Source organism: Thunnus maccoyii, chromosome 5, assembly GCF_910596095.1.
Source record: "Thunnus maccoyii chromosome 5, fThuMac1.1, whole genome shotgun sequence".
Classification (NCBI taxonomy): domain Eukaryota; kingdom Metazoa; phylum Chordata; class Actinopteri; order Scombriformes; family Scombridae; genus Thunnus; species Thunnus maccoyii.
This window is the reverse complement of record NC_056537.1, coordinates 18067429-18081396: the sequence shown is the minus strand read 5'-3', so window position 1 is coordinate 18081396 and position 13968 is coordinate 18067429. Positions and strand designations below refer to the sequence as shown.

Genomic DNA, 13968 nt, shown 5'->3' with positions numbered 1-13968 from the left:
AAATTTGATCTGAAATTTGATATTCTGCCTGCTGAATGCTCAAGGTGGTTTAAAGTACTGTAAGAGATGACTGGTAATTCTTAAAATGCTCTAAATGTAAAAATAGGACCATTCACAGATGTATTAAACACTCAGTGACTGCTATTAAAAATACTTTCATCCACACCTGTCAATTATGAGCAAATGGGACATTCACAAATTTTCACTTTCGCCCAATGCCTATAAATCTTAAAGCGTCTGAGGCACTCCGTAAAACAGAGACCTTTTGGTTGCTCAAATGTGGCGTTTCTCACTTAAAAGTTTAGCAATAAAGTGATTAGTGGTTTTAATTATTTTCAAGTGTGTTTGGTGACTTTTGATAAACAATATGTGATGACAAGTGCCTAACCTTGGCAGAGGCATGACTCTCTCCGACGATGCCCTAATCATTTTGTCGTGTTCAAGATAATGAAGGAATCAGTAGCAGATGGTTAGTGCACCATAAATAGCAAAGGTAATTAGAGAGCCCGTCATAATAGAAATGTGCTGTTGGTTCAGGTAAGAAAAAATAATGCAACCGATTCTATAACTGATAGCCCAGATTTTCTCAAGGGTGTTTCGGAGAATCCCTCAAAGAGCAGAACAGATGATTACATCGTCTTTAGGAGTGTAATTACTGGTTAGTTACTGTTTTAAGAAAATTTCCCAAAGCCAGATGTGTTATTGGACTCAGTGCCAGATGTGGATGTGTTACTGTGCAGCTCAAGTCAGAAAATTTAAATCTTCTGTAAGTGAGAAGAGTCGTTAATGTTGAGAGAACATAATGTACATGCTGTGTGGATGAAATAAAAAAAATGCTCCAAAAGTGTCGAGCAAAACAAGATTACAAAACTGCATTCGAAGCAAACAGTATAAAGAAAACACAATAATAATGACTTGCAATGCTTTGAAAATGGAATGAGGAAGTCATGCTCTGTTTATGTATGTGAGCGTCTATAAAGAGCTTCCTCTCTGACCCTGAATAGACAGTGACATGGTTTTGAAGTTTTGCTGAGACATATTCCACATGTTGCACTACAACTAATGACCTTATAACTCAATTTTGTGAACATTTTAAAACAGTCCAGTCTGTGATTTATTTCAGGGTATTTCACTTTAAACTTAACAAACACACATTAATAAAAGTACTTGCAGCGACTCTGTGTGCATCAAGTTTAATCCATGCTTTAACATTGCATAAAATAAATAAACATGTAAGTTGTGCTGCATGATTCATCATTTAAATATGGTGGCAGTTATTATTATTCCTGGGCTTGTTTTCTTGAATTGTTTTAATTGGATGATAGAATCTAGGTTATGGTTTTCAGGTCATTCTCAGGGAGACATGGGCCAAAATATCTTGGAGTAAAAGAGGGCCAAACTGTTTTCTGAATATTCCCCTGCAACGAGCCTGTGCTCTGCATAAACAATATTGCTCCAACAACATATTTTCAGTCCTCAGCCATTTCTAGGGCAAGCTCAGACCCCTGGGAGTGTACAGAAATATCCACAATATCAGAGTGGCTGGCTTTTTCTGTGGCTCACCTTTTGTTGTTTCCAAGGGCCAGAAAAGTCAACTGCAGCTGCTCGACATCTGACAACAAAAGATGAAATGAAATCCCTCTAATTTGGGTTTTTTGGGTTTTTTTTGAATTGGCAGCACTGTACACCTTTTGTTCTTTAACACAATGTGCTTGCAATATTTTTTTAGGAAGTTCATGGTCGAATCATACCATGTTTCTAAACCACACTATACTGCAAACCTAAGTGATCTAATGAGTTTACAGTCTGTAATGACATAGCCAAAACATGTAACAGTAACCATATGTCACAAATGAACAGTATTTACCCAAAGTTTAAATCTACCTTAAAATCAAAGTCATGTTTCAAATTCCTGTGGTAGCATTACTGTAATCTGAGAAAGGAAATTCATATTTCATGATGTACTGATTTTCCCAACATGAAAGCAGCGGGTGATTTTCCAGGGATTTGGGGATGTAATCTGGTTCGGAACATTCAACAACTTTACTGAAAAATGTGGATCATAAGTTTTAGAATGAGACGGATGAGGACAAACTGTGGCTTTCCTGGGTTTTATTCAATTTAAGGGTCCATAAAAAAAATTAGATTTACTTGTTTCAGTTTTGTACTTCTTATTCTGAGTGGTTAATAGATCTACTGCAAATGCAAGAATATACAAGGATAAACATCTAAACTTTGCTGGCTAACATCCAGCTAATGAGCCTGTTCTTCATTTTGTTAACAGCAGTAATCTGAACAATTTAACAGTATCATCGGGTGTGTTATGACCATCAGTTATAAATCGTTTAACTTGAATTAGGTTTTCTGGTCAGTATGGTAAGTTGAAGGGCAATAAATCCTGGAGTACCCATGACTCTCAGTGCCGATTACTGCTTAGACCACACACTTCTAGCATTTTCTTCTTGGGGCTTGTTACTTACTTATAGTATCTTCTGAGGCTGTTGACTTAAGTCTTCCACTTTTGACTTTTTTCAGTTTACCGGATTTTTCAAAGCAGTTACTTCCCTATTTAAATGGATGATTTAGCTATGCTCATCTGACAAGAACAGTCACAGTTTGTCTGTTGCACTGTAAACCCACTTACTTACCAACTCTATTGTTTCATTTCTTCTTTTAATACCAGTTATTACTAGTTGATTTTTAAAATGGTTTAAAATACTGTGAAAAATACAGAACTAGTTGCTCTTTTACACTAAAAAAAGAAAAAAGAAAAAACACTTTTACAGCTGGGCTTACTCCACAACATCTTTGTTGATAAGTTAAGAAACAGCCAAAAACTAATGAGACAGAAAGCTGTGTCTTTAAATCTCAGTGGGAACAGGACGACATCACTTGTAAACAATTGATGTCGTCCTGTTCCCACTGAGTCGTCCTGTGCTTATCAACCTGTCAGAGGCTTTGTTGATAAGCAGGGCAGCAGTAACGCTTACTATCGACTGTATCTACAATATCATTTATTATCAGTATAACAGTACCATGGCTGAAAAGGACATTTTTTTAAGTGATGAATTGATTCAAAATGATCAGTAGTGATTTTCTTGTAACTTAATTTCAAACTCAGATTTTCTCTTTGAATGTATCTGTGTTTCTGTAAATATCTCAACTAGGTTGAATGTTACAGTCTGCAGTAAAGCAGAAAAACTCTTACAGTCCAGCAGCATGTAACTTTGAACACTTGAAATGTCAGGCATAGCACAGCAAATTACTAATTTCCTGTCTGTGTGTATGGCAGCAGGAAGTTAGAGATACATCCTCCCCTCTGGCTGAAGGGAAGGAAACAGTGTGAATGGAGAGGGGATGTCACTGACCTCTCTGGAGAGAGTCAAGGCTTGACCTTGAAGCCTAGCTGACTAAACAGAGGACTTAAATCACACAGGGCTGAACATGGAGCTCAGTTCCTCTATGTTCTGATATTATTATGGTCAATGTTGTGTACTTAATAGTTACTTCATAGACAAACACAGTATATTTAAATGTAGACTGCTGAAATTTGACTGAAACGACTTCAATGTACATTTTTTTGAAAAATGTTGTCAAATGAAACACATCACTTCTCTGTTTATAAGGATTATTAAATGAGATGCATTATGAGTAGTTAATGCAGATGAAACAGTCACAGTTGAGCAGATCTACATTTTTTGCTCATTTAGCTGAAAAGACATACTGTCTTAAAGTAAACCCACTACTCATCCCACAAAAACTAACATGCTACATGCGTCGGATCATAAAGGTAAGAAGCAACTTCCTGGATTTATGAGCCTACAACATGGGATGAAACCATTTGGTTTTTATTATTCCATTTACTCTTAGCCGGACCACAAAGTGGTTCTGAGAGCCTGTTTTATGTATTCAGCTGCCTTCCCCTCAACAAGCATGTGGAGCCGCTTAAATAAACTATCAACCAGAGCACAGCTGCAACAACAACCGATCGATCGGAGGCAGGTTACCGTCTGAACACTGCGCCGCCAGCACGCTGGCTTCAGCAGGTGGGGTGGGAGTTGTAATTTGCTGCTGAAGGGCTTTTGTGCCTGCCTGACTTCAGAAAAACTGTAACTTGTGCCTCCCTTGATAGATAGCCATGAAGGCTGATAGAATGTGTGTGTTTGGGAGAGATTCGCCGCTGTATAAACAATCGACTCCCTACCTTCCACAACATCTGGGAACTCTCAAGTATTGAGGCTGAAACAAATAACCAGGGACTTGTTAGTTTCTGATTAGATTTTAAACAACTCATCATGGCTCATGGAGTTCCCCTCACTGTGCTGCGTGGCCGGTCATACAGGAATACACAAGGAAAAAAAATAATGGCAAGATTCAAAACAAATGAACATGGGGGCCTTTTCAGTATTCAGACATGCCCTCCTAGGAAATATCATAAACTACATGCTTATGTGTTGTTTTTTTCTTTTTTAAACTATTAACAGTCGAGGGTTTATGACTAGTGTTAAAGAAAGACTCTTCTGGTTACAATAAAGCAAATGGTGCAACTGCTCTGAAGAGTGGGCCTCACTGGTTTGACAATGATGGCAATCTCTCAGTGGTATTTACTTTCCTGAATTCTGTGTTCTCGCTCTCCTTAATCTCCTCGTTCAAACAAACAAGCAGCATCAGATTCTTCTCCCCGTCAGTCAACTCAGTCATGTTTGCCAGCTCTTTTTGAATAAAGACTGTCCACATTATCAGTAATCCTCTTGTCTGTCGTAGTCTAAAGTCTGGATGAGCATTGTGAGTAAAGTCTGGACCTTTCTTTGGCTTAGGAAAAAAAAAAAAGTAAAGAGGGGAAAATAAAGAGGAATTCCTTTTTGCATGAGGGAATTCTATCTATCACATAAATTGCATAAAGTTTATCAGTTTGCAGAAAGAATTATATGTATCTATGCCAATTAAAGCCAGACACAAGAAATGTCCCATTGAAATCTTTCCACAGGAAATGGAACATATAACAAAATCATTAATGATGCATAATTTAATTTTGTGCTAAATTTATTGTAACACAAATTATACAAATTTGTAGTACGCTTGCAACCTTTCAAAACAACAGAACTGTGCTTTCGCAACTTTTACTGGCACAGCTGTACAACCTGTCTACCCGGTTCTACAAGCTGCAGGATAACAGAATGTCAAACAAATTAAATCTGTGTTGCATTGCTGTTGCAATTTCAACTCACACACCTTGTTGTGTACTTAATGTGTGTCTGCGGTCTATCCATGCGTTTGGCTTACATTTACACATTCTCCCTCTAACACACAAACACACACACACATAAGATCACACAATCATGTCAGCTGCAGCTGAACTTTTGCACTGCAGCATGGCGCAGGTTCTGCCCCTGCAAATCCGGTTGCTAGACAATCTAAGCCAATTACAGTATGAGGGCAAATGGTTAACCTCTATAATATACATTTCCCAGCCTCTTTCTCTGAGCTTGCTTGTCATCCCCGGAGCAGAGTTATGCACCAGGGCCCAGTGTCCCAGGCGACCCAGTTTGAATTGGCTCAATTCATTAAGCCAGGACCCGTGCACAAGCCTGAGTTCACACGGCGAAGACACTTGCAGCAAACAGCTGCTGCACATTCCTGATGGGAGGGCCAGGCAGATGTCCAAGGAAAATCAAAGGGAGAGACAGGGGAAAGTTTATGAGCCAGCGTTTGCCAACCTCAATGAGAAGCTCTCCATCCCCTCCTCAAAGACAGGGTGCAGCTGGCGGAACTCACGGCCCCGTCCCTGTTTGGGGCTCCCCTGGTTCTCCTTCTCCCACTCAAAACACTGCAACAACTCAACATGCTGACAATATCAGTTGTCTCCTCAGTGCTCTCTATTTGAACCACAACCACTTTGGCACCGGCAGCAGTGGTCTGGCTGAGGGGTTGGAGTAATCATTAAATTTCATTCCTTTGACATTGTTACCCTGACACAATTTATTGTCAAACATTAAGAAGAATCTTTGTAAAATACGAATAAAAAATGAGTCTGTACCGAGTTTAACATTTTGTTTTTGGCTTAGAATTTGAAAACATGTCATTCTGATTTTTAGATACACTTTTATTGATAAAGTTAAGTGAGGATGAGATGATTCTATTGATGCAATTATTCTGTCAGTATAAATAAAGGTTTTCATACATAACTGAAGAACTTGCGTTTTTGATAGGAAATCATTATATTGTGTGTTCTTCAAATGATCGTAATGTAATCTTAATGTAAACAAACCTTTTACAGAATCAGAAAACAATTATTCTGAAGGTGAAGTTAGGTACTGTTGCTTTCTTTAAAGTCAACTCTCAAATAACACATCCGACACCACACTGTCCTCTCATTCATCATTTTACAAACAAGGACAGGAGCATGGTCATGCTTATACTTCTCTCTCTGTGATACTTTTTCTTTGTCCTGCATGCCACCTCCTAACCCACTACTGTCTCAGCTCTATCCCTCTTCAACACCCCCGCTCATCTCTGCCCGTGCTCCATTGCACACAAACACAGCGTGATGCCAGTTGTAATCACTGTTGGACACAATTTCAGGGACAATTTGAAGACTATTTATTATCCGTGGTCAATAAAAAAAAACAGGGGACAAGCATTTTGTGGATGTTCATTTAAAACATATTGACAGGTTTATAAGTGGATCACTGAGATAGTAATTTCTGTACATGTATATTTGTGTGTTTTTTATTTTAGCTTTTTGCCAATGAACACATTAAACATTTTTTTTTACACTGTCCTCAAATGTTGAATACACTGTATGTGCACAGTATGTGATCATGTAATTTATATGTATAACAGTGACATGAATGCTGGCTTTCCTTTTACTGTTTTAACCTTCAGAAATGTTTCTAATACACACAGTATATATCTGTGATTTAAAAGTAAGCCCGATGTATAAAAAGCATTTAATCTACAGTGGTGAGTAAGCTCCTGCCTGGTTACTAAATTGAATATGAAGCCTGAGAGAGTTCCCCTGGGAAAAAGAGTGATAAAACTACCGGTAAATGGTGCCGTATCCATTCGTGGCCTCCTCAGATTAGGTGGATGGGACAAACTCCCCTCCAGGGGAAAGTTCCTCTGCAGGGCTCCAGGTAACACAAACCTCTTAATCACACATGACCTGGCAGCTAAGAGAGAGTTAAGCAGCAGCATGGGGCCTCCCATAGTGTTCCCCTCCCTTCCTACAACATCATTAGCAGAGGCACATGGCCCGCCTGCATCCATCCCACTGTTTACAAACATCATCATCTGCGACATGCCAGGAAAACTGTGGCTTATTTTTGGAATTTGCTTATGATGAATTGGAAAGCGTTACAATCTATACTTAACTATTTGAATCGAGTGAATTTCATATTATGGATGGTGTAAACATTTTGTGTAAACACTTGTTATCTGTTGTGCCAAATGTGTTTAACCAGACTACCACTGTGTCAGTTCTGGCAAATTGTAATGGGTTTTCAGCAGTTAATATATAAATCATCATTACTAACACAAAATCTTTAAAGAGGCCATTACATCTGAAAAATGTGTCCTTTTACATGTGTTTGTATAGATTCTTTCCTCCTGTGTACTATAGTTTTAGTGCCGCACATGCACACACACACACACACACACACACACACACACACACACACACACACACACACACACACACACACACACACACACACACACACACACACACACACACACACACACAGGTTAATTTATCAAAGTGAACTTGATCTGATGAATGAAAACATCCTGAACAGTTGTTGAAGGTTTGCTGTTAGAGTGACCCAGGGTGGTGCTCAAGTTAGAGGAACAGTCTGTATGCCCTTGGTAGAAGCTGTCAGCGGAGTCGACAATATTTTGGTACAAGAACTTCTAAATATAACATATGTAGCACGTACATCTGTGACAGGCGTTGGCTTAACATTGCTAAGTGAACTTTATCTGAAGTTTCTTTATCACCTCTAACTTTATGAGCTGGTTATGATCAAGATATTCTGTGTCTTGGATTGTAAAGTTGAATTATTTTGCTTGATTATTTTATAAATGAAGGAGCTCTGTGGAAGAAATCATGAAAATTTGCTATATTCTACTTGATTTCTCTTTTTTTAAATGTAAACTTGATTTCCAGCTTGACATGGGTGCATGACAAAATCTCAGATGATTCAATCAACTTGGGAAGATAAGGAAAGTGTCTACTAAACAATAAATGGTAAGGACTGAGAATTGTTTTTCACAGTGTTGTTGGGTGGTTTAGTGTCTTTTTAATGATCACTGAACCAGAATACAGACTCCATCCAATGGAACATATATTGTGTTTTTGTAGCAGGTTCAATCAGTCAGTGTAATCAGTCAATTTAAATTATTTCTATTTTTACTGTATAGTTGTAAAGTTTATGCTTTTGGGTTGTTTGTCAGTGAATCCGCATTAAATGGGAATTAAACTACAATTAACAGCAACCTCAGATTTATCAGCACCATATGAGAGTTCACAGGTTTTCATAGGCTGTTAGTATGACTGTGTTTGATGGAATCACTGTTAAGTTTACAGCTTGCAGTCCACAATGTGCACTCGTTTGTATCAGCAACCACCTTCAACATGCTTTGACATATCTGGTGACACGTGTGCTTTATCAATTGGTGATTGATGCAAAATGATTAATAGGTTATTGCGTGACCAAATGTTAAGAAGGTGGTTTGTGAAATTATGGCCATTGCAACACTCAGGTAGATTAAAATTTAGTCAGTCTTGGCTAACTATCATGTATTGGCAGTCTAATGTTGATTAATGTACACTGTCCCTAATAAATAAATACAAAGTCCAGTTCCTTGAATATGTTACTGAGGTCAAAAGTGTAAAAGTTTTAAAAGTATTTAAGGGCAGCCTCTGCAGTAAAGGTTTAACTGCCTCAACTTACAGTCTTTTCTTTCTTTCTTTCTGTGTTTATTAGGATCCCCATTAGCACCAGCATAACCACTGGCTATTCTTCCTGGGGTCCACCGCACATACAGTCATACACACTTATACACACTCGAGCCACATAAACACAACAAACAAAACAGTTCATCTCACTGAATTAATGATCAGGTACATATGGAGGAGAAACAAAATTGTCATTGTTTCAATAGACATAAAGCCAAAGACACAATTATTAATCAATCACAATTCCTCAAGAATTCATAGCAAACTTGAAGTTTTTCCTTCTTCATACAAATAAATAGTCATTTGTAGTAAATTTAAATCTTTGTCTGAATGACCTCCTTAAATTATATATTTATTCATCCTGCGCTTTCACACATTTAATTCCAAAAAATAGGGTATTAAAATACATTTCTCATTCTCTGCCAGGGGCGATTTATAGTTTCACCCAGGTTCACATTTTATTTCTTACACCATTTTTTCCTAGTTTACACACACACACACACACACACACACACACACACACACACACACACACACACACAAACACACACACACACACACACACACACACACACACACACACACACACACACGCACACAGTTCAATTATGGTTCCTAAAATATTTGGAGATACAGTTTTAACAAAATTTTGAACCGATCTTTAGTATTATCATGAACAATATGTACTGGCAATGAATTCCACCTGCACATGGCTTTGTACACGCCTGTTTTCTGTATCCTACTTGTTTTCGCTCTTAGTAACATAACTCACATACAGAGCTGACTGATGAGGATGTATAGTACCACTTACACCATTAAGAATAATAAAAGTTGCACGAAGATAACATTAGAGTACCAATTCATTCGACACTTGAAGTTTAACTTGGCCATAATTCAGTTTGTAAACTGCATGGCTTTCGCAAAACACTTTTGCAAGGGGCAAAGGCTAAAGGAGGTCTTTAAGACCTGGGGCAGTTGATCCATGGGCTGGAATGCAGAGGGAGGCTTGTAAATTAGAGACCTAATGAAAACTCTCTGGTGTCCAACTGAAGCAATCATCTGGTTAGAATCAACCAGTTATTCCACTAATTTCCCTACCGCTCTCTCCAAGCCCTCAATGCCTAATTTAGAAGAAAAGTGCATGTTCCATTTTACACACCTGCAGTTTGAACTCGAGACTGTGATCCCTTCAGCAAAGGGTTTTTTTTTTCTTATTTTTAAAAGCTGGTTAAAATAATAAATCAAAATGAGGACATTCCATATTTGTTTAAACTGATCAGCCAAAAACGATAAAATACCAAATTGACAGTAACAGCATAAAACAATGCTGAAACATTTTGACTAAATTGTTGTTTAAAGTTTACAATATAAATCATTTACCTGCAACATGCGTCTGTAAATGCGATACACAAATGATCAATAGCACTAAATGTTTTCTCTAAGATTCTAAAGGATTAGATGGATCATAGGATAAGAAGTTACTTAAAACGAGGTCTAAAACATCTCCCAAAAGACTTGATCACTACCTTCCTTGAAGTTATTCAACCTTTCACCCACTGGGCCCCCCGAATCTGACCTTTAACCAGATGCCATTTGCTTAAAATCTCCCTGCCAGTTTCAACCTCTGGAATCTGCAACACATTATAAGAGAAGAAGGGAACAAAGGCAGTAGATTAGAGGCCAGCCTGGTTATTAGTTTGCTGATACAGTTTTACAAGGGTCAAATGCAATGATAGAGAAAACAAGATGAGGAAGAAAAAGTGTTTCAGCAACTTAAACTATAGGTTCCTGATAGAGTCGTAGAAAACCTTGTCATGATGATGCAACTTTTTGCTAAATCCAGTTTGCAGCTGGAGATTTACATTAATCTACAAAAAGTGGTCATTTAAAAGAAATACTGTGAAGCACTGTATGTGCCTGTACATTTGCAAGTTGCAAGTTTTATATCACGGCAGCAAAATGTCTTCTATTGCATCATAATGCTGTTGAATGTCTTGTTTCCATCTATTTTCAGGGGCATTTCCAACGCTACATGTGGACAGGAGATCAAATGATCTATTTCTCCTGTTTTCACTTCTCCTCTTTGCTTGCTTTAAATGTCTTTGTGGATTTCGTTCCCCCTCAATCTCACATTATCTCAGTTAGAAAGTGTGTTTTTACCAGGGAGGGCGGCAGCGAGTGGAGGTGCTGATGTATTGAGCAAAGTTGCTTGTCTTTGCTGAAAGCTTTTGTTTCCTGGGGCTCTCTATTCACCACAAAGCCTTTGGTGGGAAGAGACATAAAGACAGGCTCTGACCCTGGTGTGAGCCCTTTGACCTCTGTGAACCCAAGGGGACAGATTTTCAGCAACTGTGCAATCACTATTAGTTGACCGCAGGGTCTGTAGTGGAAAATGGCTGGAGCCAGACAAAATGAATGGAGGGACATGGTGGGAAAATCTGGTAATTTATAGAAGTTGAGAGTCTATTTCAAAAGAGGTGATGGTGGATCAGCTGACATGTGAGGTCAAAGGTGATGTTTGGGCATGATTTCCTGCCTGTGTTACTGTAACATCTGTGTGTTAAGAGACGTCTGGGACTAAAGTATTTTGACCCCCAGGGGCATGATCGCGAAAAAAAATAAAAAAATAAAGAAGCTGCAGTTTCGATTGCTGGTGTCAATGACCAGGTTTGACATAAAGCCCTTGAGAACTGCTGCTTGTGACAAAACAAAATCTTCTTGAACTGTCGCCATGCAGTTAAACATTATAATGATTAATGTAGCATTAAATTGATGTAAACAATTTTTATAACTAACTTATCACCACAACTTTCAGCATTGCACTTCATTAAATTAACTTTTAAAGACAAAAGATTCTCCCGTAAAACGGCTCCAGTCATGCATCTCCTGTGAGACCGGCTGTGATAAAGTGGATCGTTTTGGCTCTTGCACTGTCATCTACAAGTGTCCAAGTAAAGAAATACTGGGACTCCCCAGCCTCAGGGCTAGCCATTAAGTAAATTGGCCTCTCTAGACCTATAGCTGTGTCACTGTCCGTGACGAGCTGCCACCTATTTGACCCAGGGATAGTCCAGTGCTGACCAGCAGCTGTTCTGTGGGCTTGTCTTTCCAAGCCTGGGAAGTGGTTCCTAATTAGCCTCCCACACCCATAAATGTGTCTAGTAGGTCAGTCACGCCACACTCATTGATCGAACTGATGTTTTCCGTGCTGAGGTTTGACTTTAGCTCCTTCATCAAAACGAACGAGAGGCAGTAGGTGACACAAGCAGACTGCATGTGTCCATAACACTCTCAGAGATAAACTTCTCATTGGAGCAAATGGATGGGTTATCTGGAACTGATTTTTTAAATAGATTTACAAAATCCAACTTTAAAAAAAGAAAAAAAGGTGATTAATTTAATAAGAGATGTAATCCTTGACTGTAGAGGTGAAGCAGGATGAAAATAGTATATTTCTTGTTTCTATCGTCACCGGTTTTCTCCTTAGATTTATTTCTAATGTCCTATTACAGACATCATGACCAGGTCAATACTTCGGCAATAACAACCGCCGGTTATGACTGTAATGATAAATGGATGGAGCTACACTCAGCCCGAGCACAATATCATCTCTGGCATGTCAGACAGGGCTCTCTTTTAGCAGAGTCACAGGAAGCAAGTCTTGAGGGCCTGCCCTCCACAATCACTCCTCCAGATATTTTTCTCGTCCTTTTCTACCCTCCGTGAGTTGTTTTTCTTGCATTTAGCTGGCCTCCACCAATAAAAATGCAAGCCAATTTTCCAGCGCATTAACCCAAGAGATCTTTAATACACAAGAGTTTTGATGCAAAGGGGACGGCAAGGCCTCATGGAAAGATGGATGGGCCTGCCGACTAAGAGTGGGCAGTTTTCCCACTGCCCTGGTCTCAGCCTGGGACAAAGGCCTCATTGAGTGTGATGCTTGACATCAGCATCATAAACTAGTCATTGCTACAAAGACTCTGACACTTTAAAGTACCAGCTACTGCTGCTTTCTTTTCTCTCCTTGTTACAGCATTGCTTAGGCTAATCACATCACCGACAGTTGTTCCTTTTTTCTGCAGGTGCCAATACAAAGAGTTTAAATGTGAAATAATGTCAAGAGGAATTGCTTCCATTTTCACTTTCCTTTCTTTGCAGCTCTTTGCAGAATATTAAATAGACGGTCCTGCTGGATTCACGATTATCTTGATTTTGGTGACACCTTTGGTGATAAGCAGTCATTGCTTTGGTTATGTGATGGCCTGACATACTGTACAGCAATGATGATGCTCAGTGTTATAATGTATGGCTTTCTTCATAAATATTCATATTTCTTTTCAGGGTTTTAATTAGAAAATATTTAAACCTGTCTGTGCATCACTTCCTGAATAAGTTTATGATGTTTCTGAGAAAGAGGGACCCTTTTACATGAAGCCTTGCAAATATAACATTTCATATGCTGTGTACATGTTCAAGGACTATTGTTTATCAACTGGCAATACAGTGCAGGTCTATAAGAAAAATAGTATAAGATTAATTTAAGCACCTGCAGTAATTGGCTTGAGGGCACAAACCTACGGATATTTTTTTGGGGTCAATCTGATATGGGTCAGAGGTAGAACCTTTAATCTCCCTTACCTTTAACTTCTTTTGAATTATTCATTTACGTTACAGTATCATTTACCTGCAGAGTCTGATCACAGTGAATCAGACTTTTTTCTGACTGCATTTAACTCAAAAGTGCCCCTAATCAACTACAGTGGAAACAAGTAAACAGAATGAATAAAATTCATAATTTCTTGTAGATTATGGGTTTACTGCCAATTCAAATGTTCCTCTAAATAGATTATTGTCTACATTAGTCATTTAGTTGTTTGTGGTCCAGTTTAGTGTACACATCTCTCACTGTAGGCACATAAAACAATTCCAGTATTTTTCTTTTACAGAAAGGGATTATGCAACTGAAACAAAATACAGCTCAATAACCTTAAAGTCGTGGCATCAATAAG

The 13968-nt window shown here is 38.5% G+C and overlaps 1 protein-coding gene across 5 annotated transcripts in view; it reads right to left on the bottom strand.

Moving 5' to 3' along the window:
- Positions 1-13968, bottom strand: part of nr2f2 (nuclear receptor subfamily 2, group F, member 2) — a 213125-nt gene that overhangs the window by 50319 nt on the left and 148838 nt on the right. For 3 of the 5 annotated variants that reach the window (XR_006096149.1, XM_042411177.1, XM_042411178.1), the window contains one exon: positions 10536-10590. Coding sequence is in view for 2 of the 5 variants with exons in the window: in XM_042411177.1 (XP_042267111.1) it covers positions 10536-10590 (55 nt within the window). In the remaining 3 variants the exon portion in view is untranslated. Of the gene's footprint in view, positions 1-10485; positions 10591-13968 lie in introns of all 5 variants that reach the window. The other 2 variants (XR_006096150.1, XR_006096151.1) reach the window with 1 other exon arrangement.